General features: G+C 34.3%; 1 protein-coding gene across 4 annotated transcripts in view; it reads right to left on the bottom strand.

Annotated features, from left to right (window-relative positions):
* The window catches only part of vg (transcription factor vestigial), a 110,552-nt gene that overhangs the window by 59,095 nt on the left and 23,539 nt on the right, over positions 1-27,918 (bottom strand). For 2 of the 4 annotated variants that reach the window (XM_089650804.1, XM_089650818.1), the window contains 2 exons: positions 4,812-5,025; positions 1,786-1,977 (listed from right to left, as the gene is read on the bottom strand). In XM_089650804.1, coding sequence (XP_089506930.1) covers positions 1,786-1,977; positions 4,812-5,025 — 406 coding nt within the window. The remainder of the gene's footprint in view (positions 1-1,785; positions 1,978-4,811; positions 5,026-27,918) is intronic. The other 2 variants (XM_089650812.1, XM_089650827.1) reach the window with 1 other exon arrangement.

Raw genomic sequence — 27,918 nt, 5'->3', positions numbered from 1 at the left:
ATGTTTTAAAATACTTTCTGAAAAAAATGGCATAATTTCTCTTTTTAATGGAAATACCTTGAGAATTCGGAGGTTAAAAATTAATTACATTGTGCTTTTGTATTTTTCCATCAATACAAATATATATTTTTATTTTTGTCAGTAAAGCAGCAGTTAACTTTGTGGGGGGTTAAGTTCATAAGCGCTCTTGTAGAAGCTTAATTCGTTAATTCAGTACCAAGAGGCAGAAGTACCTGTTCATATAACATCTGAAAGGGTAAGTAACTCCAGCAAGGGTTGAGTAGGGGTGGAAGATGGTAGCTACCGTCTTAAGACGTAATTAAATTCCCCGTTGCCACGTATAATTAAATTAGTTTTGAACCAGTTAACAAATGATTAGGTCTACTTTAATTCTATTTCATACTTCGTAACTAGTCGATCTGAGGCTTGGGGTGAGTTTTTTTGAATGACAATCCGTGTGGTTAGGTACACGGATTTAACTCTAAGTTGGCGAGTAAAAGTTCCATTCCTGCCGTATCGTAAAAATACTGGTTGAGATAATGCAAGAGTTAGTCCTTATTTAATATGAACTTAATGAAAAATCTGTGAGGCAGAGTTTTTTTTAATTAATTTATAATTTTTTATTTAATATATTTAAGTGGGCAGTGGTGTTATATAAATTACATATGGGTACAAAATATATTTATAATCGCAATCTCACCAAAGATGTGTAGGTGTACATATATAGGATTCTGTTAGATACTAAATATTGAGCAATTGAGAGAGTAATTAGAAAGTGAGAGTTGAGAGTAATCTAAATAAAGTAGAGAAGAATATAGACTGATAATAAATATAAATAAAGGGAAAAACAGGCAATTACTATTTCCTGACAAGTTAATTATTCCTGACAAGTATAACTTCAGTTTATTTAATTTATTCATTTCAATCGGAAGGTTGTTGAAATACTTTATTCCTAAATAGGTATAGTTGTTTTGCATTAGTTTTGTATTAAATTTTGGTATTTTGATTTTGTATGGATACCTTTTTGATAGGTGGATTTCAAAGTTTTTTATGATTTTATCTTTGTAAATTTGGATAATTGCATTTTTCTCGAAGATATCCTCTACTTGAGGTACCCCGAAATCTGCGAAGTTGTGTGACGGTTAGCTATATATGCCAACCCCTGCGGGAAAATGGTGTTAATAATAATAATAATACTTGGTTGACTTGTATAGCGCCGTTTTTGTGCAAAAACACCTCAAGGGCGCTGTACAAACTTATAATACATTTCTACAGTGATCTATGTTATTACTTAACTATTTATGGAGAAAATATACAGTACAATACTTACCTGGTAGGTCACTTGAGATTAACACTTAATTAACATTATCTAATTGTTTATTGGCGATGTTATGGTTAGTTAGTTAATTAAAATGTGTAATAAGTTAATAACTGTGGGTGGTTTACGCCATTTTATTTTTCAGAATTTTATTGTGTGGGTCGGATGAATTCGATTTTTATCCGTCTTTAAATATATATTTTTTAAATTAATTTTAGTGTTACTCTTAATTTTATTACTCTAATGTAATTTATTGGGGCTTGTTTATGTAAAAGCCCTAAGGGCATGAATAAACTTAGGTACCTCCTAATAAATTAACATGACTTCTTTAATTTGATGTCGCACAGAGTTAAGAGCCATCGTCCTGCAAGAGCTTGATAATCTCCAAAAACAACAAATCCATTCTTCACTAACCGCAGTAACGCAAAAAAATGTGACAAATCGGATAAAGAAGGAGATAAACTCACCCTTGTTGGAGCCAGCGGCGCTCTTGTCCGTGCAGCCGAGCGCCCGCGTGAAGTGCTCGTCCACCACGCTGGCCACATCACCCGAGTAGTGCGTGAACACCACGCAGTTGGCCGACACGTACTGCGCGCGCGAGCTGCCCGGAGCACCCTGGCAGCTACTGTCATCATCGTCGTCGTCAACCGCTCCAGCCGCTGTGGACAAACATAGAGAATTAGGAAAGATGCACTGATTTTGGTATTTTCAGCAACGCATTGAAGCTGTTCTTCATTATCTTAATAGTCCTCCACGGTTCCGGCCGCTATTGACAAGGCATAGATGCAATGGGAGGACTATATTTTCGTCAAGGACAGGGAATAGTATGAGGAACTGCAGTGATGAGTTTGGTGTTTAACACATAAACAGGCGTTTATAGGTTTATTGGGGACTATCATTTGCATTAATTTCCTCATTGTCTTTGATCACTCCGACCGCTGTGGACAAAGCAAATAAAGGAAATGATACGCTAAGTTCGATGTTTTCAGCAACGAATTTACACTTTTAATGCATTAATGGGGACTATCGTTTGTGCTGATTTCGTCATTCTCGAGGATGAGGCCGCTGTGGAAAAGACATAGAAAAAAAAAATTATAAAAAAATATCCACTGGGCTTGGTGTTTTCAATAATAAATTGACACTGTTGAGGCATTTAAACACAAATATATATAATTCAAAAAATTAGTAATTGATGCACTGAGTTAGGTGTTTTCAGCACATTGATTAAGAGGTATTGATTAGGGATCGTCATTTGTACCGATTTCGTCGTCTTCATAGACCGGTCACTAGGAGTTTTTCAGGAACCCATCAATTCATTACACTGCTAAAAGACCTTTCGTCATAATGCGTAAATGTTTGTACTGATTTCGTCACTGTCTCTGGAAGCTGGGGACGTTGAACGGAAATAAATAATTTGCAACCGAACAGAATTGGTGTGTTAAGTTCCCTTTTAACACATTATCCTGTTATTGGGTCACTGTGCACAAGAATCGATTTGCACCACGGCTTTTATGAATTTTGAGAAACAGAAATTGAAATATATCCATGGTGTGAGTACCGGGTAAAAAGATGGGAATTGAAATGCGTTGAAATTTGGTGGTTGCCCTTCGTCAAATGAACACTGCTAACAGCCTTTAGAAGGCCAGTCTCTCGTCCTAAGATTTGGACAAAGACGAGGAGTTGAGAGAATTAAAATGCACCTAAGGTTTGGTGTTTTTATCAACACGTTTAACACATTGACACTCTTAAAAGGCACTGAGTTGGGCCTAAAGCGACAAAATCCCAAAGTTAGCGCTGATTCGTAAATTGGATTTTTAAGCAAGAAATTGCACCTTTTGAATACAATGATTATTTGTGAAGATCTTTAGGACAGCTGTAAAGCCATGTTTGTAAGGCTCATCAACATTTCGATAATGTGTGAGACCTGGCAGCGCCCATATAAGGCTACACATATTCTAAAAAATCTTATTAACGTAATGCGCTGCGAAGGAATCGAACCTTCAACGACAAAAAGTCAATTGAGTAGATCACTACACTCCGGATGTAGGCTCATTACTTTAGATCCTAGTTCACCACACTTAATTGATGACAGGAAGACTAATACAACTACAGCAACATAAAGTTTAAAAAACGGTGATATTTCTTGAATGCAACTTCCGTTCAAAGAAAAAGTGTTGCTGCTCACTATTTAATCACTCGATTTTTGGAATAGACCTTTTTCCATTCGTTATCTGATGAAGCTACTCAAGGAACCGGCTTCTGGACCTCTGTCCCATCAATAATTCAACATTTACCCACAAATAATTACACAGAACACATCTCACAACCTCTTGAAAAAAATCTACTACCTTTCCCTGGCCAACAAGTAGTCAGTAGTGAGTTTGATATAATTATTCACATTACTATATAAAAAAGCTGTAAATTTCCACTACGGGCTGCTACAGGCTATAAACATTCATTTGCCAGTGGAATAACTAGTTTTCCAACTTGTTCTCTGGTTAAGGAATGGAAAATGGAAATTGAGTGTCTTCATGTATACGGCGTATCACTACTAATTTTATAGTAAAAACATAAAAAAGCCTTATTTTGAATGATGTTACTATTTAACTGTTTAACATACCATTATAGTTTATCTTTGTCAATGGTTGAGAATACTAGGAGAATGCGAAAGGATTTATGAGAGAGTATGGGGGTCCATTTGTAATTAAAATGAAAACATCGTTAAATAACAAATATCGTCCATAGGATCTTAAATTTAAATTCTAAATTTTTGTTTACGCAGAACCAAATGGGGAAAAAAGATAAAACTAAGAAGTCGCACGATTACATTTGAGGAATACGGTAAAATTAAAAGGTACCCACATCCCATACATAATATTTAGTTGAAAGAAAAATTCAACATAAGAACTCGGGAAATAACACTGATCTATTCATCAATGAACCAATCACAGAGCGTTTTTTCACATAGAGTTTGTAAAGACCTATTTAATGATCCTGGTTGAGGAACTTTGAAAATATATAGAAATATCCTACAAAACAACATGTTTTTCAAGATTATTGGACAGAAAAAAGAACTCAAGCGTCAGAAGAACTCATAATTGCATATAATCAGAAGTCGAAACACTACTTTCATCCTTGGAGAAATTAAGAAAAATAATTATATTATATTTAATAATAAACTAATATTTACGAGACCAGTACGTTATATTTTATGTATAGCACAAAGGATAACATATTATTTAAGTTGAAAAAATATTCTTCTTCCAGTACTGTCAGACGGAAATTATAACTCGGGCTATATCTAATAAGTTTACGCGATAAGTTTGACATAAGAATTCAAATATGATTGATGTGAATTTATATACTGCCAACTTTAAATAATTTGTACTGTAAAGAAGATCAAGTATCTACCAGTGAACAAATATTTAAAAACTTAAAAAGCACAAGAAATGTTATCTGATCTACGATTATAATAAGTATGTGAATGACGTACTTGAGGTATATTTGATGTTACCTTCAGCACTAGTCCTCCCGTGCAGGCTGAGGTCCTCCTCCTTAGCGCGGAGGCGGGGTGCGGGGCGCGGGGGGCTGCCCGCCGGGGAGGGACCCCCGCCCGAGCTCACGGAGCCCCCGGACCCGGCGGCACCCGCGGCTCCCGCGGCCCCGTACACGTCCTGGGACAGAGGCTGGGAGGACTGCACGTTGAACTGGATGGAAACAAAAACAACAATTACCTATACAATATCTTGGTGTTATCATTGATCAAAACCCAGCCACAAGCCATATTACATAGTTAGTAAATAGAATAAGTAAATGCACGGAGAAAAATGAGTACGGCTTTTTTTATCAAGACACTGTTAAAAATGTGACTAATAATATAGATATTTCCACTAGAATAGATAAGTGATCTGAACACGTGTTAAACGCAGGTGGCCTTATCCGAATAAATATAACGGACGAGATGCAAAATATTATTATTTTTAAGAATACGTGTTCCGACTTCCTCATAACAAATTCGTGCTTTACTGATAGTTTGTTATGAAATTTATCAAATCATTCGTCATAGGCCTCTAGTGCCGTTTTTAAACGAAGAATTTTAACAGATTTTTAAAACATTAACAATATTTCATATAATTAAGTTTTCTCCGTGTGTATACCTTCTAATATCTTTGGTGTACGCATTTACATATGTATTTATCACGTTACGAAAAGTTAAAAACAATCTAAATTTCACAGAATCATAAAAGTAGGTAGGTACTTTACTTTTAAAATAAGAATCATCGTAAAATAAAGTACTTTAATGATGATTCTCATCTCATTCTGGTCAACAAAATCACTTTCTAAACGCTTTCTTGTAGATATCAAACGTCGAAGATATATTTATGCATGTTTCTATTTTTAAAATGTTAAAAGAATAATACTACAATCTTATGAGAAATGGAAATCAATTTATAACACCTAACTTTAAAATAACCTAAATGCAAAATCATTATATTATTTACCAGGCCATAAAAGATACCAATAATCACCCAATTGCGTTGTATTATTGATCAATCTAAAAAACAGTACGGTAGTAGGTACAAATGCAAAGTTTACGGAGAAAAATGAGTATTGCTGAAACAATAAAAACCAATCATGTTACAATAATAAAACGGGATAGCATGCCGTCTCCTAATAAACTTTTGTTACATTCATAATATATTGGAACACTTGTTCATGCACATGCGTTTGTCGTGATAATACAATACAAATTCGAAAATATTATATTTTTTGTGAACGCGTGCTCTGATATCGCCACAACACATTCGTGTTTTACTGATAGTTTATTCGGAAACCTGTCAATTTATTCGATAAAGGCATGCAGTCTCGTTTTTAATCGGAATTCGAATAATTTGCAGAGATTCTTAAATAAATTTTCAAAATTTTATCAGTAAGTTTTCTCCGTGTGATCTCTATATTTCTGTTACTAATCAGGTTAGTAAATATGACGTAGGTAGAAAGTAGCCGTGGATGCGTTAATTAATGCTTCCTACCCGTTTCTAGTAGGTACGTACTTCATGCATTGTAGCTGTACTATCTACCTAACTACATTTTTATGGTGTCTTCCGCAGAGACTTGTTTGTGGGATTTACCAAGGAAAATTAATTTAGATGACTGTTTATGTAACAATTAGTGCAGGTAGGTACTATTTTAAAGCTCTATGGCATTTATAACTAACTACCCGAGAGAATTTTAATATCATCCAATATCTAACTAACCACCACGACTTGTATAAGGATACCACATGGCAGATGTTCTAGCACAGCATAGCGTCACAAGATGAATGGTGCTTTTGAATAAAATTCCTAAAACAATATAAAATTTTAATTACTCTTTAAATAACGTTAAAACTTTTTTATACCTATTTTCCCAATGTTAAGAAAGTTGAAATATCAAATAAATCTTGTTCTGTAAATTTATGATTAATCTGTCGTAAATAAAATTATGAAGAAAAAAAACAGCATTTGCATATAAACACCATGGGAATTACTACTAAACGTGTTTTAAATTTTATACAAACGATAAACGACCATTTTTGCATAATGTTAAATTGTTGTTTATCAGTTGTGTAAAATTTAAAACACTTTTAATAGTAGATAAAGGGGTTAGCGGATTACAAGCTGCACTAGTCTTTTTTATAGAAAAAAAATTATGATAAAAAATTAACAAGCAAATCTAAATAAGGCAATTGAAGGTAGGTACATAGGTAAATAATACTAAGAATTAAGAGAATAATTGATTACATCTTTTATTCCGATGACACCCTTTTTATGTTTCCCACTCATTTGTCTTTCTATCTTCCGTTCGCTGAATTAAACCCGTCGCGAGTCCACCACGCATGTGCTCCGACCAACCCGAAGACATAATTATTACCCGAAAGTCGACGACAGCTTGATTGTTTGCAATTATTACGTGTGTTCGGTGTTCCCGCTCTCTCTTGTCCTTCGTCCCTCGCCCCTTGTTCTGGGCTGGCCGGGTAAAAAGCCGCCCGGTGCGCTATTAACTCTGTGAGGCAAGATGGCTGGCGGACATATCCCGGTCATGCAGCCAAAGCAAACATGCCAGCGAAACTTGTGTCATGTGTAAAGGGTTATTTTATTTAACAGATTGTAGAGTTAACATGTAAAATTTTTGGTGATTGCAAAGCTTAGCTAATTGGTTAACGGCAATGTTTTCAGACAAATGTATCGCTTTTCCCCCTGATGATAATTTAACTTGGTCTTTTTTGCGGGGATGTATCGGATATAGATTTTTTTAAATTCTAGTCCCAGCTGCTGCAGCTAAATATTTATTGAAATTAGCAGGTTTGTACACTGTGGTAACCATTTGTATTCAACTATAAACATTGCTATGTCCCTACAGGATTGTGAACAGTGAAAATCAAATAATTGGTTTGATTGGATGTAATGATTGACTTTTAATCAATTTCATATCATTTTTCTTGAAGTTTTCTAAACATTTAGTTGAAAGGCACTTTCTTATTTTAACTAAAATACTTCTTTTTATCGCTTAAATTAGGTACTAATTTATTTTTTATTGTTTAGTGCTTATTTCTTATAATTGATCCAGTGTTCCAGTGTAGGTAACTGCGGCTGCATATTTCCAGATTTAGTTTTACAATGTGGCTTTATTTAGTTCTATATTATGATTCCTTTAATGTCCTTACCTCCACGGCGTCAATAGTTAGCAAATCGCAGTAAAATAGTTTGCAGACTACTAGTATGGTTTGAAACAACCATCTTACAATTCGGCAGCTTTGATGCCAGCAAAAAGCTAAGATCCCTTAATGTTTGACGATAGATATTCTGCTAGGTGCGGTTTTGATCCTAATGCCTGCGCGGGGAAAAGTTAAAACATTCCGCGCATCGCGGCCTGCGCACGGACTTTTTGTTGATCGTGCATACAACCGTTGTTGTCGTTATTAATGTGCACCGAATGTACTCGGTAAGTGTAATTATTGCCTTCATAAAATATGTTTTTTCCACCATACAGGGTTGAATTCTCTCAGTAAACAAAAATACGTAACGAAACTATAAATATTTTCAGCTGAAAGAGGAAGCAGACAGTGTTACTGTATTATTAACATGAGAGTTTTTCTCACCGTTTTAAGAATAAGTATATCTTTTTTATACCTGACCATGTAATTATCTGATAATTACCAGTGCCGTGCATTACTCTATGACCAAAGGTATGCTGTGTGTAGTATTTCAAGTTCGGGAATGAATAAAGTTGATTAAATATTTGACAAAACCCATGTTTGATTGGTATTATTGTTAATACTGCTAAGTCCCAACAACATATTTTTCCCACGCTTATACCTTTGGTTGATATTTTGAATAAGTTTTCAAAGCGACTTCTTCACCATCAATAATGTATTTCTTGTACTTTATTTTGAGTTGCTGCCTCGTTGCTCTGGATAGTAACCCCCGATCCAATTGCCCTATTGAACGCGGCTTTTCCACTCTTCCACTGGACGGAGAGTCGTGGACACGAACGTTCCTGGACGCCTGAGAAAATCGTTCCCTTATTTTTGTATTGTATTAAAATTGTTGCTCCGGAATTTGTAATACTTTTGATATGTGTCATTCTTGATTCGACTTTCAACATTTTCTAACTCAATATTTTTGTGTCTCCATGCTGATGGTAGGAAGATTTATATTGAATTTTTAAAATTATTCTTGAAGTGTGTTAAAACGGGATGGATTGATGTAAACAACGGTCAAGCTCCTCGGTAAGATTTACTACCGAGAGTTGATAAAAATGATTCTTTTTTGACAAACTAGAGGAAAAATTCTGAGAACATTATTTTATGCCAGAAAAAATCATACTTATATATGAATATACCCAAAGCGTCCCGTGTGCGGTGAATACAATACTCACCATCATCTACAACAAGTAATAAAAAACTTTGCGTAAATTAAATGTAATAGGTTATAGATACATTAGACCAGTGTTTTTCAATCTGTGGGTCGCGACCCTTAGGGGGTTCGCGAAGTGTCCTCGGGGAGTCTCCGGCAAAAGGAAAAAGTTGTGGTTCTAACTTCAATAAAAACACTATTTCGGTGAGATGGATGAGCTTGTTTATTTTTCAAATCGTTGTGCTATTTTTGATATGTTAAAAATCAAATCATTTTCTAAGTTAAGTCTGTTTCTCTCTTTAATTTTAATGTCCACCATCGAAAAGAATGTCAACGGGACATGAACCCGTGTCCTTTCAATTTCCGGTCGACAGCTCTGACCACTGAGCTATGGAGGCTTATCTCTTATCCGCGAAATAATTCAATATATACTAGTGTTTCATTCAATAATTACTGCTTGTTACATTTTTCACTTGTTACGTATCTTTTATCAGGAGATTTTTCAATGTGGATGAGTGTTTCAGGCTAATAATTATTGCTTATAAAATAATTGTTACCCTTTGTGCTATGCATAAAAAATCTTGTCTTAAACATTAATTTACCAAAAAAATAATAATGAAGAGAATGTCAGTTCACATAAGTATGAAGTGACAAATGGCACTAATAATTTTAGAGCTTCTTACCAACTTACCTCGTACTTAATTTCAAAGCTCTCGCGGCTTCCTTGCAGAGTGTAGGCGATAATAATGAATATAGCTACCAAAATAGAGAAAATAACTAACGTATTTAAATTACTAACTTTTTGTCTGTATCTATGGTCAAATGTGGTCGCCAGAATTTTTCAACCTGTAAAGGGGTCGCGTATTCAAAAAGATTGAAAAACACTGCATTAGACAAAAAATTGTTTAAAAAAGATTGCACGGGAAATCAAAAATAATTCCTAGTTCAAGCGGCTAAAAACCTAAATTAATTTTGACATATTAATTTATTTACAGCTAAACATTATTCACATAAGTAGCTAAAAATTCGAAAAATAGGTACGAGTCCATTTTTTGTTTAATAAGTTAGCGCATAATGATGATGTCGCTCTGAAAAAAAACATTCATGACAACACTTTCATCAGTTTGTCCGTTTTATTAATCATACTCTACTAATAAAGGCGCTAATTTATAGGCTCGCTTCGTTTCGGGTTCGTGAAAACATCCACTGCCGAGTTGATAAAAAGTCAATTTTATGCGTCCAAAACGACGCGTCTGTCGCTATGATTAATTAAATCTATTAATAATGAAAGCAGGATATATTGCATAGAATGTTTGAACTTTGATGTGGTGCTCTGGAGGATATTTCATTATTATAATTAGGGGCGGTTCCCGAATACTTCAGAATAATAATATATTCCTATTGCTCTAATATGCAAATGATAAAGTTGATTATGTTCAGTTGGTGGTGATAATGTTATGATTGCATCACAAACAAACAGTTGTACTTTCATATTGGTGGTTCTTATATATATATATATATCATACAGAACAATGTATATTTTTAGTATTTAATTACAGAAATTCTAGAAGAAGAGCTTTAGGGGGAAAATTATTCATGAACCTTTAGGAATTCTAGTTTAATTTTTTTCTTGAGTTGCATCTATTTAACGAACCTACTAGTGTTCACATTATGAAGGAGTTTTTTGTGAGAAATCACCTAAAGGACGCATAAATCAAGTAGATAGACGAAATATTATATTATTTAAATCATTTTAAAAAAACGAATGAGGTAGCATCGCGTAGTTGAGTAAAAATATTGTATAGGTACAAATATCAGACATTTTAAGAAAACTTATTTAATTTGGTTTGTAGACCGAATGAATAGAGAAAGTATTAGGTACGGGAAGAACTTTTTATTTCTTTGTTTGTAGACCGAATGAATGGAGAAAGTATTAGGTACGGAAAGAACTTGTTATTTATTTGTTTTTAGACCGAATGACGGGAGAAAGTATTAGGTACCTACGGAAAGAACTTGTTATTTATTTGTTTGTAGACCGAATGAATGGAGAAAGTATTAGGTACGGAAGAACTTGTTATTTATTTGTTTCTAGACCGAACGAATGGAGAAAGCATTAGGTACGGGAAGAACTTTTTATTTATTTGTTTGTAGACCGAATTGATGGAGAAAGTATTAGGTACGGAAAGTACCTACTTGTTATTTATTTGTTTGGACATTCACAGTACATTCTACTATAAGTTATAATGTACTAAATATTAAAGTATACATCGTTAATGTACCTATTACGTATTTCCTTAAAAATCTTTAAAAAATTTAAAATTTTGTTTTTTTTAATAGAAAAACAAACATTTCTGGGTTAAGAATAACCTGATAATATTTGAAAATCTCTTGCTGCCACCATACTAAGCAGAAAATGTTGCTTGTATCGTGATGGAGAACTTATCCAACCGAGTAATTGAACTCACGACGCCTGTATGGAGCCCAAGCGCGATTTCAACTCAGCTACTTAACTGGCCAGTCATGTGTTGTGATGGTGTGAATGTGTTGTTTTTTTTGTTTTACATGAACTCCAAATACGAGGCCCGGAGGAAAATAATTCCCCTCAAGGACCATTTCGTCTTTGGGGATGCTGTGTGGAGTTTCTTTTTAGAAAAGGAAGGATGGAAAGTTCTGGAAAGGAAAAAGGTACGAGGGGTATGTAGGAATCTGGGGGTCAGTGTGTCCAGGAGTGACACGTATGAATTCATCCCTCTCACTGAGTCCTGATGGAGGGGTCGAAAATTCTCTCTCACCCAGTGTCTCCCGATCCGGCCTGCCTCGCAACTGGTGAGCAGACACATCCGCCGCTAAGACCCGGACAAACCTCACACCGTGAACCCGGGCACCCCTGCTTACAAAATGTAGCGAACCACTTGGGACGACCTATGGCAGAGGTGTTGGTTATCCTATAAAAGGTCCCGGGTCGGCGGTACCCATACCAGTCTCCCAAATTGTAACTTATATGGTTTATATTGTTGCTTACTTTACCTTACTTTGCCGTCGGAAAACGAACTATTTCGGAGCTTTCATAGAAAAACCCTCCAAGAAGAAACTCAAGTTATATCAACAATACAACTTGTGTTGACACATAAAAATAACGTCGGTATATTAAATAATAATATAATACGCATAAGCATGTCAGAAAACAAATATACCTATTACAACAAATTTATAAAAACGCTCTATTTTTAATCCCAAATAATAAAAACGCGACTTTAGCAACTGTCCCCGAGTGTGATAATGAAAAAATGAAACCGCGAGTATGTCCACTTTGAAAAATACAGATCCATCTAAAAATATGCAATGAATGTACACTTTACGAATTTAAGGCATTCTTCGGCCGTTTGATCCTAATTAATTGCTGAAATCATTCGCATATTTAAGTCGACTTGAATATAATATATCTAGTAGGTAGGTATTTCCGAGCTGGCTAGATGAAACAACATTTGTTAGGAAGGAACTCATTAATGGGTCAATGCCTCTAAGATTACCACATCTCAACTTAATTAATTCCATTTAACGAACGAAATTAAATCTGTTTCATAGTCCAGTCAGTGGGGAGTTTTACCTTGCAAAAGGTTAGGTAGTAGCGATTTTGATATATGTTGTTAAGATTGGGACTCTAAGGAAAAAAAAAAGTTTTCGACCTTGGGAGGGTCGAGCTCGACCCGCCATCTTGGATTGAAGGTGCCAAAATTTGTTTTTTTCAAAATAATTGTGAAGTGGTCGTTTTTACAACCAAATTGTAGAGAGCAAACTTAAAGACAACTAAATTACCTACATTTGTTGTGGAAAGTTTTTTTTTGTAAATCTAATAGGTAACGAGTTACAGTGGCAGAAATGTGAATATTTTTCTAAAAAATGATGAAATTCCCAACTTTGTAATTTTTTCGGGTTATTCATTACATAATTATAATAATTTTGATAACTCATTTCCATACCACTATGAGGTCGAGAACATGGTGCATTTTTTATTGTGGTATCCCCAGTAGGTCTACTCCACAGATATACCAGCGATGGTAGATTTCGAAATTATGTTACATTACTATGAATTATGTTACTATAAATTATGTTACTTAATAACAGTCTTCGTCATCAATGTCATCATCTAACTCATTTCCTGTGATACTGAGATTCTGGGCTTCCATTGACAAAATCTCTTCTTCTTCGTCCTCGACATCGATGTGAACCTCTGGCGAATTTCGGCATGTTTGATCATTACAGCACCCACATACAATAGAACACTTCAATCCAGCTTTCCTGCAGCTACATGCAACGCCGCATCCTTTTTTACAATTGCATGAAATAAATTTTAATAAAGTCTCGGGTGCTGGTTTCTTTGTCATTCTTACTGGAACAAGCCCGTTGGTGTCACGTTTCCAGCCCCAGTTTTCTGATTTTTTCGGATTCCATACCATTTTTGGACTTGATGGTACGTTCTAAATGCATGGTACCGTGCAGCGTCGTTCGTTGGTGGCAAAGAGGCAAGATTGAATTTGCTTTTTGTTGTCGACTTTGCGAAACGTTTGTAGCGGACTTCTTCCAAGGTTTCCTTATCCATGTCACCCCCGTACAAAGCAAGAAGACAGAGTGTTCCTGCAACTGCTATGTCTTCTGGTGTTGCATCATGTTGTTTGAAGATTCCTATCATGGCATTGAGTCTTGTTTCGTTTTGCACAAACGAACAAAATTTTGTTTTTCCTTGGTTGAAGAAGGACGATGTTGTATCGCAGCCGCTAAAGGCATGAAGAAACAGAATATTCTCAGCCGCCTCTTTGTATTTCACACTATTCGCGGAATACAGTCTTTCAAAAGTTTTACCTCTCCCGGGTTTGCGAAGATATATACTACTTTTGGGTGGTGCTAATGCTGTCAGCAGAACTAGGAGATCAACGTCTTCGCCAATAATGAAAACAGCGTCATATGATGAACACAAGGAAATCGCAGTATTGACAATCAACTCATCAGCATCTTCTTCAGCCTGCTTAACTGTAAAATTATCCTGCATAAATTGATTTGTAAGCATCGAAATCAGACGGACTTTGTTATTTTCATTGGCTAAAAATCGTTCTTGTGAAACTTGAACTGGCATTGTTTCATCGAAAAGAACATCTGCAGACATGTGCTTCTTCGATCGGCGAAGTCTTTCTGCGGTTTTCGTATTTTTTTCACCATCATCAAGCGGATATCCATCGAAAACAATGACTGCATGTGATCCATAGTGATTTCTTACATAGTGAACGTATTTCTCGCAAATTGACCCAAAATAATCATTCCGATTCCATACAACTTTATGTAAAAGATATCCTCCATCCACAACATTAATTTTGCTACCTTCAAGTTGCTCGCTTTCTGGAAGTTGTTCGAAAACACCATAAAATGATGATTTCGTACCTTTGCGCATTCCTTCTTCAGTGAAAAGCGACAAAGGAAATGGGGCGAGTTCGAATTTAAGGAAGCTTTAGACTAGGATCCCACTATAACAAATCAACGTCATCGAGCACACGGATGATGCTATATAAGTATATTGTAATGTAAAAATACGTTAAAATGATATTGTGTAATATGTTCGTACAAAATTTATCAAGAAAACTGGAGTTTTACAATTTTTTGTCAAAATTTTCTTCTTTCAACCGCTGTAACTCGTTACCTAATTAGACTTACAAAAAAAACTTTCTACAAAAAATGTAGGTAATTTAGTTGTCTTTAAGTTTGTCTTGAACAATTTGGTTGTAAAATCAACCACTTCATAATTATTTTGAAAAAACCAAATTTTGGCACCTTCAATCCAAGATGGCGGGTCGAGCTCGACCCCCCCAAGGTCGAAAACTTTTTTTTTTCTTTAGAGTCCCAATCTTAACAACATATGTGAAAATCGCTACTACCTAACCTTTTGCAAGGTGGAGCCCTTTTTTATCCCCCACTGACTGGACTATCAGTGGTAGGTACCGATGAACTTGTGTCATTAATTAATATTTTTTTTGCTAATGGTATCTAGTCTACTTTGGCAGACAAATAACTAAAATACCATTTCCCTCAGGATAGAGGAAAACCGCCGCACAACTCTATTTCAGCATACACATTCGTAAACATTATCAAAACTCTTGTATTATTTATTATCCTCCTGACACAACACGACTCCACTCTAGCGTATTTTAATAATGTTACAAGAAGTAGAAATATTGCTAATTTATTGAGAATCTTTTCAAATGAAGGAATGAATTGATAGGTTTCTTCTTAAACTTTTAGTAAAAAAAGGAATCTATTATCGTGATATCGGAAAACGCGTTCATAAAAATCATAATATTTTTGCATTACGTTATTATATCTATATGAAGTCAAATGGGCCTAAATTAGGACTTTCATAAGGTTTATCAGGAAACGGCCTGCCATCCCGGCTTTAACTGTATTACGAATAATTGCTAAGGTGCTTTCACAATACCTACAAAAAGCTTGCTAATTATTCCATCAGCTTTTCATTAATATGTAGTATTTTCTATCAATTTTTATCTATCTATCAACTTTTCAAGAGCAAACTTTGAAAGTTATTTTTATGATTCACCATGCAATTTTGTTCGTCATTTGATAAATAAATATTCTGAAAAGTATTTGAAAATTGTTTGACATTTTTTATATTGATAATATGTATAACTTTATAAAAAAAAATTGCAGTCAGTTATTTTACGTTACATTGAAAAATATTTTTCCAGTCATCTCACATAGAACGGATGTTTCTTTCAGCCAATGTATAAATGCATAAATGCGTTATAATATGTACCATATCTGCATTTACCTATTTTATAAGCACGCACATATCACGTAGCACCGCATTATTAACACTTTTGTTAATCACGTACTGCCTCACTGAACTAACACGGCGACCTTCATTCACTTGGACGTCTGTGATATATTGGAAACGATCCCATCCAGCTTCTTTTTACAATACAGAATGAAATGAATAATGAATTGATCGAACTGATTGATAGGCCTAGTGGCCGGTAAACGACTGGGCTGCATGGATAACAGGAGCTAATTTAATTTGATTTAATCACATGGTATTTATTATCTATAGGTAGTGTGAATTGAGGTGAGAAGAATCAAACAATGTAAGAGGGGCTAGGTGCTTTACACTTGAAACCAAGCAGTGCTTCAGAGAAACATCCATATGATGCACATTTGTGCAGTTGAAATTTCAATTACAATCCCAAACGAGAAAGCAAAACTTCAACCTCGTTATAAAGATTGGTGAGTTTTTAAATGCACGGAGAAAAATGAATATTACTAATTTATTGACAAGCTCTTCAAATTATTGGTAATCCGACTAAAAACGGGATTGCAGGATTTTTCCTGATAAACTTTTCGGAACACGTGTTCATGCATATAATGACGAAATGCGAAATAGGATTTTTATGAACGTAAATCGTGATAAAACACTGACATTTTACAAAAAGTTTATCAGATCAGGAAACATATCAATTCATTTGTTAAGGGCCTGCAATCCCGTTTTTAACCAGGATGACTAATAATTTAAAGAGATTCTTAATAAATTAGCAATATTTTTTAGTAGTAATTTTACACCGTGTGAAATTAAAATTTGGTCAGATTTTTCTTTATTTATTGTTACTTACGTAATTAACTGCCACACGAATGAACAAACAATAGTTGTATTTTGGAGCGTAAAACGATGGAAATCGGTATCAGGTTTAAAATTAAAAGTAACCTGGAATCTATTTATTAAAAGAAAATTTTAGGTAGGTATTTTTTAAAAGAAATCAAAGGGACTATCAAGGGCTTTATAGCAGTTTTATTGTGTTATCGAAATAACAAACATTTAAAAATTACGCATACTAATAAATCTCCCATAATTTTTTTTAAACAAAGCATTTGATGGAGGTCTTGAAAATAATATGTGTAATGCATTAATTATGGTCATTGTAGCTTAAGTAGGCAGGTTGAATTGAATTATTATCGTTTTTATATGTGAAGGAAAAAACCACATTAATTAAGTTAGTACCTACTTATGTTTGTTATCTGCATTGACAAATGGACATATACATAAGGTACCTGCCAACCTGCTCATCAGGCAAAAACAAATTCGATCACAAACCTTATCGATTAAATCGAACTAAATCGAACTAAATCGAACTAAAGTAATCTAACCGAGAATATATCGAGAGTAAATCTATTTTCACCAATCTGTTCAAATTAAATAGTCGTTTTATTATAATAATAGTTCCAACTTAGAAAATTTATAAAACGCCACTTTTAAGAAGTCCACATAACATAAAACTGTGTCTAAAGTTGCTGATTTAACAGTTATTTTTGTTTAAAGTACGAAAAAAGTGTCAATCATTTATAAAATCAAATCACCTCTTAGTAAGTTATGCTTAAATCCTTGGAGGTTTGAGGAAAATGAGTCACGAAAATGTCTATATCCAAGAATAAGCCAATGACGATCATATTTTTGATTTATGTATTTATTTGTTCATTTACATATTCATTTATATATTAATTTATTTATTAACATTCGTAATGTTAGACTGCTAATCATAAACACTATACAATTCATTCAACAATACAATGACAAGATATGGACCATTTAATAGTCCAAAAGATGTGTGAAAAGACGTGGAAGTATGAAAAAAATCATATCGCGAAATAAGACAAAAAAATATTTAAAATAAGTAAACAAATATAATATTCAAAAGGTACATTGCAAAAATATAAATTTGCCTACGAAGGCATTTTTAAATAAATTTTGTACAAATGATATATTTCATACATTCTGCATAAAAATTCAGAATTCGATGCTCCGGAGTATCATTTATTATATTGATTCAAAACTAGAGTTGAATAGTAAAATAATAATATTGTGTAGTAGAAGAACATGAAATAAAATAAAATACGGAGTTTTAATTTGGGTGTTAAGTAGGGGTCGAGAAGTTCAAGAAAAGATATAAAAAAAATTCAACGCGGTTCATATCAAATGGAAATAATCTGCGAGTTGTTACATATAAATATGTGACCCCACCTCCTGCCTATGGGGATAGAACAATTTACGGGGCTTTTTTAGCCAGCTGTCATCTGTCAAAGTGACAGATCACATTCAAAGAAATGATATTCCACGGCAGTTCCCCAATTGAGTTGACCCCCTATCCTGATGAAGATATACCCTAACGCCACGCCCAAAACATGCGCGCATAGGTATGTCTAAATCTCCACATAAGATGTGTTCAAGAATAGAATGTGTGGGAAATAGTCTAAATTATGAAAATGATTAAAAACTCACGTTTATTAAAAGTTTTTCGTACCAGGACCGCCTATTTTGTTTTAAAATATCGCTTGACCGACCCTCTTAACTCTTAACATTACACGAATACAATACCTATAAACTTATTTTAACATAATAATTATACCTACGTAACATTAGCAGATATTAGAATCGTAATACCAACCATTTAATATGCTGTACGTCTCTCTATACTGATAAAAAAAGAGCATAATATGTGCGAGGTAGGTATTTGACGAAGAAAACCTGTAAATCAACATTTGACTAGGTACTATACTTCCTCTGAGCAAACAGGTTCCCTGGTTTCACGCTGAAGCTCTTCAAGCTTTATCATTGATGTTTAATTACCAGCTATATCAATCTAGATATTCATTTATAAGATTAAATTAAATAAAGCACGTTATTGATTTTTATTACTAATTTGATATAATTCGCGGGTCGCGGTTTTAAAGTCCGATGTGCGCAAGTGAATTTTATTATTGAAGATGATAATACTAAATCTAAGCGAAACATGAAACAGTACAAGACACAGAAAAATAAAAATATAACGGTCTCAACCAGAAATTTCTGTCTTAACCAACTTGACCATCGAGACCTATTTATTAAACGTCATATTTTTCGACCTCATATATCAAATTCAATTAACAATATCATCTCGCAACTAACTTTTTCCCGTGTTGTCGGAATCTATCTTTTTAAATTGAAACAAAGTTGCTAATGAAATTGGTTTGTAACCTAGATAGTGTCTCGGAAATAATCTTCAAAAAAAGTTAAAAAGAATAATTTGTTCCTAAATTTTATTATATTTATTTGTTAATTCATTCCAAAATAATGTACGAATAGTATAGCTTTTAAATTCACAAACTTCTAATTGAAAAGCAGTCAAAGTTTCACAAATAATTTTATTTTTCTTATATTTTTAAATAACTATATTTGCGGCAAGTCTCAGAGTGGAAGGTTTCATATTTCTCAGTATCGGCCGTGGTGAAAGACAATCAATCTGATTGAAGTGGCTTTAGTCGTGTTTGGTGACCAGATCTGAATACCCAGGTACATGATTCCCAACCTTTTTCTTCCCTACTTCTGTCCTTTCACCGTACCCCGATTGGGGATTCCATTATCACTGATACCAGCAGTCGGGGCTTCTGTGTGGTATTCACACTAAACATAAAATGTTTCTGAATAAATATTTTAATACATAGGTTGGGAATCATGTACCTGGGTATTCAGATCTGGTCACCAAACACGACTAAAGCCACCTAAAATATTTATTCAAAAAAAAAAAATTGAATATTTTATTCAGAAAAAAAAAATTTATTCAAAAAAAAAAAAAAAAAATTTGAATAAAATATTTATTGAAAAAAAAAAGTTTCTGAATAAATATTTTAATACACATAATATAATAAGTTTGAAGGGAGTATCGAGAGATATAATATATGTAAATAAAAAGGAAATTATTTTTATTCTTGGAAGAATCTCTCATCACTGACGTTACCTTCATGGAAGCCATGGAATATAGCTTATATAATAATTAAAACTGTAGAATTAACATATATTGTCTACGTGATCAACCACCACCAGCGTTGGTTGGAATAGCTGTGGGATGTAGGTACCATTTCAAATATAAGTGCAAAGGTTCCCCGTACCTTCCTTTCATGTTCCTTCCATTACATTACATTCCCTGATATGGAGTGTGCCGTAGTCCCATTGGCTCCGTTCAATTGACATTCTTCTGATTATCATTGTGTTATATTGCTGCCGGCGCCAAAATAAATAATTCGTTCCGACTAGGTAAGGTATTCTAAATCGTGCCCATTTGCTGGGTAGGTACATGAAATTCTTTTCAGAGAGATCTCGAAATGCAGTTAAGAAAAAAAGCGTTCATTTTAAGGTTAAAGACAATTCCTATTATTAAGTAGAAATGGAATCTCCCCCTAGGTCTCAAATTGGGAGAGTGTTGTCACGGTAAGATAGAAGATCTGGGTTCAATTCCCAGTTGCGACCGTTACCTTTTTAATTTCTGTGCCTTTTTCTGTTTCATGTTTCAGTAAGATTTGTTTCTTCTTCGTCTTCTTCAAAGATTAAATAATGTTTTATTTCTGTTTATTTTCCTTCTATGAATTAGAACCAAATATTATGAGGCTCCATGTTAGTTTGAACAAAATAATATGTGGTTTGCAATAAAAAAGGATTGAACTGTGAACTTCTTTCACCCCATATCTTTAGCAGATATGATAACTAAAGCACAGACTACAATCCACTCTGGGACTCAAGGTCACTGCTACATACTAGCTTCCAGCCAAGCGTGATACCAGCAAAACCACCGATCATACATGATGTGAAACAGTAAAGTAGGTACTAAACGCTCGGCAAATCTGTATCCGTTATCGTTTTCTCGGCACTCGGCAGAACAACGAGCGATGTTAAATCTGGAATTAATCACCGTTTATGTCACAGATCGTCACAAGTTCCATTTCCTTTGTTCGTGTCCGTAATTCACAAGTAGGAAAGGAAACCTGATTCACACAGGTAACGCGCAGCTGGCGACAAATGGAAGTATCGTCCGTGGAACAGTGGCGAAAGGACAATAACTTATTTTGATCAAATATCAATCAACTATCAGAATTACTCCGAACGTAATCGTGCTCAAACATTTCACTTTGAAGCTCACCTAACTTTCCAATTTCCTTATACAAAACGCCTATAAAATAAAACTCTGTATAAACTGTGGGGATTTGGAAAATCTCGCTAGTCAAATTTGGTTACGAATAAACAAATACTCTGCAGTTACGAATAACATTTTTTTTTAAACGTTTTTTAAATATTTTAATTATTAAAAAAACAAACTTTGTGGAGGTTCTCATTAGATCGGAAGTTAAAAGACCGATTTGATTCGCTATCCCGGTGGTTTTGGTGCAAATCTGACGAGTTGTAAAGTAATTTAATAATATTTAATTTATTTAATTAAGTAATTCACAGATCCGCCTCTGCTTCAGCGATTACTAATACAGACTACAGATTGATCAATGTTGCAACTTCTTTGTTGTGGATGTAACGGAGAAAACCATTTAAAGAAACCTTCCCATGGATAAACACTAAATAAGAAGCTACCGGTCTATCACGTATTGCTTCCTTCTTTCAACTTGCAATTTACTTGAATTCTAAATCAAATCATAGTTGATATTGATTTCCGAAAATTTATGTGACACAGTGTTTCATCTGTATCTAAAATCATCTTTCGTAAGTTATTTTAGTTCCTCAGTACAATAAGCAACTCTTGTACAATAATGTGTACTTTTAAAACCTTATTGTTATTTTGTAATACATATAAGTAATTTTCTCGATATTTTTTATTTGCTTTATAGTATTTCCGCTGCCGTTGAATAGCTAGGTACATTTTTGAACAAGCAACATAAATAATAAGTAACTAATCTAATGACTAGTAATTATCCCATTGAACAAATTTATGTTCTTGCATTCCTAGGAAATGGTATTTCTCACGCGAAATAAATGGAGCGGAATGAAGAAATTCTTCATTAGTTGGGTACCGACTCAATGCAACACTGAAATTAACGTTTAATTTTACATAAAAGTTTGCATAATTCCATGAAAATTGTTGGATATTTACATAATACCATCAGGACTATAAGTGGTGTACCGCGACCTTAAACGAAATTATGTATTAGAATTTTTTGTTCAAATTTTTTAATTAGAAAGCTGCCTGGAGAAGAAAAAAAAACATATTGGTCAAAGGGAAATATGTCTTCTAATCATGTATTCTCAAAGTAAACTATGTGGCAATATTCGATTCTCATCAAAACGAAAAAAATCTATGAAAGCATCAATGTAAATTTGACTCAATTAAGTCTATTGGTAATCTAGAAATCTTCATCATTTTCTTTAATTACTTTTGGTTTATATAAAATGAAGTGCGATAAACATTCTACTGGATTGGGACCTTCGTACGTACCTCGTGACGAAAGTGCCTTTAATCGACTCACATTTATTCACGTATTTACGACCTTATTATTCCATAAAATAATGATTATTGTTCCATGACACGATCAGTCACATAATACCTACATTAATATATTTTTAATATGAATTTCTTTCATATCCAGAACACCATCTTCAAGATCGTCGTCCTGCATAGCGAAAGTAAAACACGGGATAAATTTGCCCTCTTTTGTAATATTATACCTTCATATAGTGACCTACGAACTTTTGCGAAAACTTGTGGATCGATTACTTGTGGCGCACAGTGCTACAGTTCCATACAAGGCTAGGAAAAATATATTCTCTAAAATAATTTGCATCATTATAAAAAGGTTGGATGACTAATGCATGACATTTATTAGCAAAAAATCTAAGACCTCAGGTAACTATGAAAAAGATTAGACATGATGCATTCTACACCGAGAAACATAAGTACGGCTGATTTATTAAAATCCTGTTAAAAACATGATAGCTAGCCATTTACTAGTAAAATATTAATCCAATCAGAATATATCGGAATATATGTTCATGCAGCAGTGCTTTTCCTGATAAATATAATGACGAAATGCAACAATATATTCATTATTCATTCGTTAAAGGCCTGCTGTACAGTTTTTAACAGGAATACGAATAGTTTGGCCAGATTTTTAATAAATTGGCATTCCTATATTATCAGTAAGTTTTCTCATCGTATAATTGAAAAAGTGCAATCTTAAATACAAATATGCAGTCATAAACAGCGAGAAATATGGAGCCAAAATAATGTTAGTTAGTAATTACCCTCCATACTCGAAACACCAACAAAAACCTTTGATTTTTATTTAATGCTTGAACTCACTGATGCACTTGTTATATTATTCCAATAATATAAATTTATTTTTTGTTTTATTAATTTAGGTTTTTAATCCAGCAGAACTGGGAGGTTAGTGAAATCCCAGACTGCTACATTACATAATGCATACCTAATATTTAAAATGACCTTGTTCATCCTTACCTGTGATTATTCCTGAAAAAAAATCTCAAATGAACTCCATGCAGTTATAAGCCAAACCTGTAAAAATATGAATTATTTGTGCCACTTTCTGTTTTTTTTTGTCCCAATCTTTTTAAAGAACCGCTGCACTGTGTGGTCAGAAAAAAAATATTTTTCGCTCATCTTGGTACTACGTATTATCGTTGATGCTTTTCTTTCGCAAATTAAAGTTGCCCTGTTTTAAGAGTAATATCGTGTGACATGGTGTCAGAAATATCGAGGTCAAAGAAAATGGCTTATTATTGACAAAATTGATTCCACCGAAGACATAAAAAAACTGATGCAATAATCGAAGTAGTATCGAGTATCGAGTAAAATTGGTGAAACATTATCAAATATCGAAATTCTTGAATAGATTATCAATTTTACAGGCTGTCTGGGGATCAGTTGTGTGAATTGGAGGTATCAGTTTTCTTTTAAAGCGGTAAGGATCACATTTGCAGGGATTTTCTGTGGTATTGTGGTACTGAATATTGAGGCGCTGTCTTCTGTTTCCACATGAATTGGGCTACATTAAGGTACTTTCATGAATGGAAGTTCATTATTTTTTTAAGAACTAAACTGCGAGAAAAAGTAATGTTTTTTTTAAACTTTAAGCAATGAACCACAGAAAAAGTTTTACGTCTATCCTGGGATATCATAATAATATTATGTAATATCTATGTTCTGGTAGAAAAAGTTACCTATAACAAAATTGACGCTTGCTGTCAGTACCTAAATGATATTAGGTATCCGTATTCTGGCAGATAGCGTTAATTTGTTAGAGTTAATGTAAGAGTTAAGGTTGTATGCCAGAACAAAAACGATATTATTCAGCACTGTTGCAAGCTAAACGACAGGCCCCACCTTTAATCGCCGTCTTTATCTCCCCCAGATAATTAATGCGTGTACGAGTAGCTGCTTTAGAATACAGAACGACGGCTGCGTCATGAGTGGCGATATTTTTTCACTTTGTGATTTAATTTCCACTATAACCCAACGCGAAGGCTGTACGTTTGGTGTAAATCGAGTTAACTGTATGATTTATCACCTTGGCAACGTCAACACTATTGTTCTTTATGTTTATTATCGTTATTTACATCAAACTGCGATTTTTAGTTTAAGTTCACAATTTGTTTGTGCCTGACACGAGTGTTACTAGTTTCTAGTATTCGAAACGTTTTAACTGGTTAAAACATTTTTGTTTGGCATTAGTGACAGTTTCATTTTTCTTTCCACTGCAAATAAAAACTAGAGCATAAATAAAGATTATTACTAGATAAAAATACGAATATAATAATATAATTCATTGTTTGTGTAATATTACCTCTTATTTACACATATGTATGTATATATTTTTTTTTACGTTAACCCCACACAGCAAGCCGTGAAACATATAATTTCCCTCAATGCCTATGTCAAAAGGTATGAGGGGTGGATAGGAATCTAGGGATCAGTATGTTCAGGAGTGACGAACGTATGAATAAATCCCTTCCACTCAAAGGGTCTCCACAAACTAGCATCTTCCGATCTGGCATGCCACGTGAGCAGGCGAATCGGGCAGGCAAATCCTGAACACACCTCACCCGATGAACCAGGACATCCCTCCTAAGTCACCAAACGTATCGAACCACTTTGGGTGACCTGTGGTAGATGTGTTGGTTAACCAATAAATGGTTCCTGGGTCGTCGGTACCCAAACCCGCCTCCCAAATTTAAAAACGTACGATGTTCTTCTTAGTTAACCGTCTCGGCTTTGCACGAAATTTGTCAATCTTTTTTCTTATCAAAAAAATAATGACAACTTTTATTTATTATTTTATTTAAGTTCTCTAGTTCATGATGGAAATGGCTTTTAAAAATAAGAATAATTAGGTCGACTTCCAGATAAAAAAAGTTGGTGCAATTTTTTTGACACCGATCGAATGTTTTTGTTAGTTCAGGAAACTTAATTCTGCTTGCTAGTTCATAAAGTATCATAGGGAATATTAACAATGTAGAAAAAACCTGATTTAAACTAGATATTATTATTTTGTATCACTTGTATGGAGTGCACAGCACAAAGTTGCGTGTTAATGTGATTTTATTAATGTGTTTTTAAAACGTTAGGATGTAAATAGTTCATTTTATTAATTTATATTCCTCACCTGTGCTTGCGCAACCGCAACTTAAATAAATAATTCAATAACTTGTACATACAAAGAAGGTAGGTAATTTATTAAAATAGAAATATTGAATATCCCCAGGATTAATTATTTCAACGACAATATTGTGTATATTATATTACTGCAATAATATCCTTCTTTAATCTTTTGGAACACTCTATGTATCAGAGAGCAGATTATTACGTAGTCTGTGAAGTCTTACGAAGTCTGTGTTTTATTTGCAAACCTTACTCAAGATACTCCCCAGAGATTTACAGCCGATGTCACTGGCATGAGTGTCTAGTACACTTTGTATTGTATAATATTTTCATCTTTGTATGGGTACCTACGTTAGCTAAAAATTAATTGGTACGTACGTTCTTGTAAGTAAAGACTTTGAATTTCTGAGATTCCTCTACCTGAGGGAGTATGGCTACTACCCGTGGCTCTATCCTACTGACTTTCTCTTGGGCATGCTCGGTATGAACCATCTACGGGTCAGAAGAGATGTGCATATTGTATCACACTTCTTCAAACTGATTCGTGGATGGTTTGAAAATCCGACTATCATGGAGAGTATTTGTCTCCATGTTCCGGATGGTTATCTCCGTCACCGACAGCATAGACTGTTTTATCTCCCGGCCTGCAGGACCAACTTGCCAATGGTCATGCCGGTGGGGAGAGCAGTCTTGCTGTTGAACAGAATTAATTCGGATATCGACATATTTAACATCGGTGAAGCTGCCTTTAAAAGGCAAGCTCTATTGATGCTGGTATAGTTTATACACCGCTAACTACTATGTAATACCATTTTACAAATGTACTTAAAAACGAAATAAAATGTAATTTTGTAATGTTTTTAAAGGAATAAACAAATTGAATTGAATTGAATGAAATTGAATTGAATGAAATTGAATTGAATGAAATATCATTATAAAAAATGAGGGGTTAAATTAATCTCTGGGAGAAGAACTCAAGCAAGACACTTAGCACACTCTTATTTACGATATTTTAATAAAGGATTGTTAAAATTTTATAAGCGTGAAATGTTTTATGGTCAACTTCCTTTCATAATAATTGTTTTCTAACATACTTCAATTACTCCAAACTTCGTTATCATTGGTTTAGTCTATAAATTATAGCTGCTTGTAATAAAGGCTATAAAGGAATTTGTTTTACTGAAGTCAGTGGCGTAACAACGCCCTAAAAGGGCACGAACCAATAGGCTCAAATTAACTTAAAATAACATTTCTCCCTCGAGGCTAATTTTTTTTTCTAGGATTAATTTTACGTTCTTATATAACGTATTCATACCTATATGTATACATATTGGCGTTTATCACAATTAGCTTCATAAAGTACAGGGTGCAGCAAAACAGACAGAGCAGTTTTGAAGGGCCTGTAATTGTGTCAGGAGGGTCGTGCCGTTTTCAGTCGTTACCATGGTTTGGCCCGGATAACACCAGAGCTTCGCCGTCACGCACGTTTCTCGAAATTGGCCGTTCTTTCGTCGAAACCCAGCGGGCCACCCAGAGGCCTTCCAGCTGCACTTCAATCTTGCGCGCTCATCTGTATTGAGCATTTGCCTCTTCTTCGTGTGAGGCTATCTGAGAAAAATGGTTTTAAACCTCACATCTTGGAAGAACTCAAGGATCGAATTTGAGAGGAAATCGCCGCAATACCCGTCGAGATGTGCCAAAATGCTGCCGAAAACTTTAAAAATCGCGTTCATCAAGGTATCGGTGCTGGGGGGCATCATCTTACTGATGCATAAAACGGCAACATTTTTTTAATTCTTTTTTGCACTTTGTAGCACATTTTGTGCAGTCCTTGCTTAAAAAATATTTTAATATCTATGCTTTCGGGACACTAATAAATCAAATAAGCTGGTGTACCCAGTTAGGTAGCGTTGTGAGACGGGTTAAGATAAGGGCTGTAGGAAGTGATTTATTAATACGGGTCTTGCGGAGGCTCGGATTATATGACGGAGCAAAAACAGATGCCGGTAGCTCGTTCCACTTAACTAGTCGAAGAAGCAACCCGTTCTCTATTCTCTGCCTATTCTGTAGTTGCACCCCTGATTCAAAATGGTGAAGTCTATTCGACCGAATTGTTGAAATGTTGTTTTTAGCGAGTGCCATAAATTTTCACGGATTATGAACGATAATTTACGACTGTGACTTTCACATTGTTCATTTACTATATGAATTGCATGTTTTAATC

This window comes from Hesperophylax consimilis, chromosome 1, assembly GCF_061612785.1.
Source record: "Hesperophylax consimilis isolate HC1 chromosome 1, BYU_Hcon_1.0, whole genome shotgun sequence".
NCBI lineage: Eukaryota > Metazoa > Arthropoda > Insecta > Trichoptera > Limnephilidae > Hesperophylax > Hesperophylax consimilis.
This window is presented reverse-complemented; position numbering and strand designations above follow the sequence as displayed.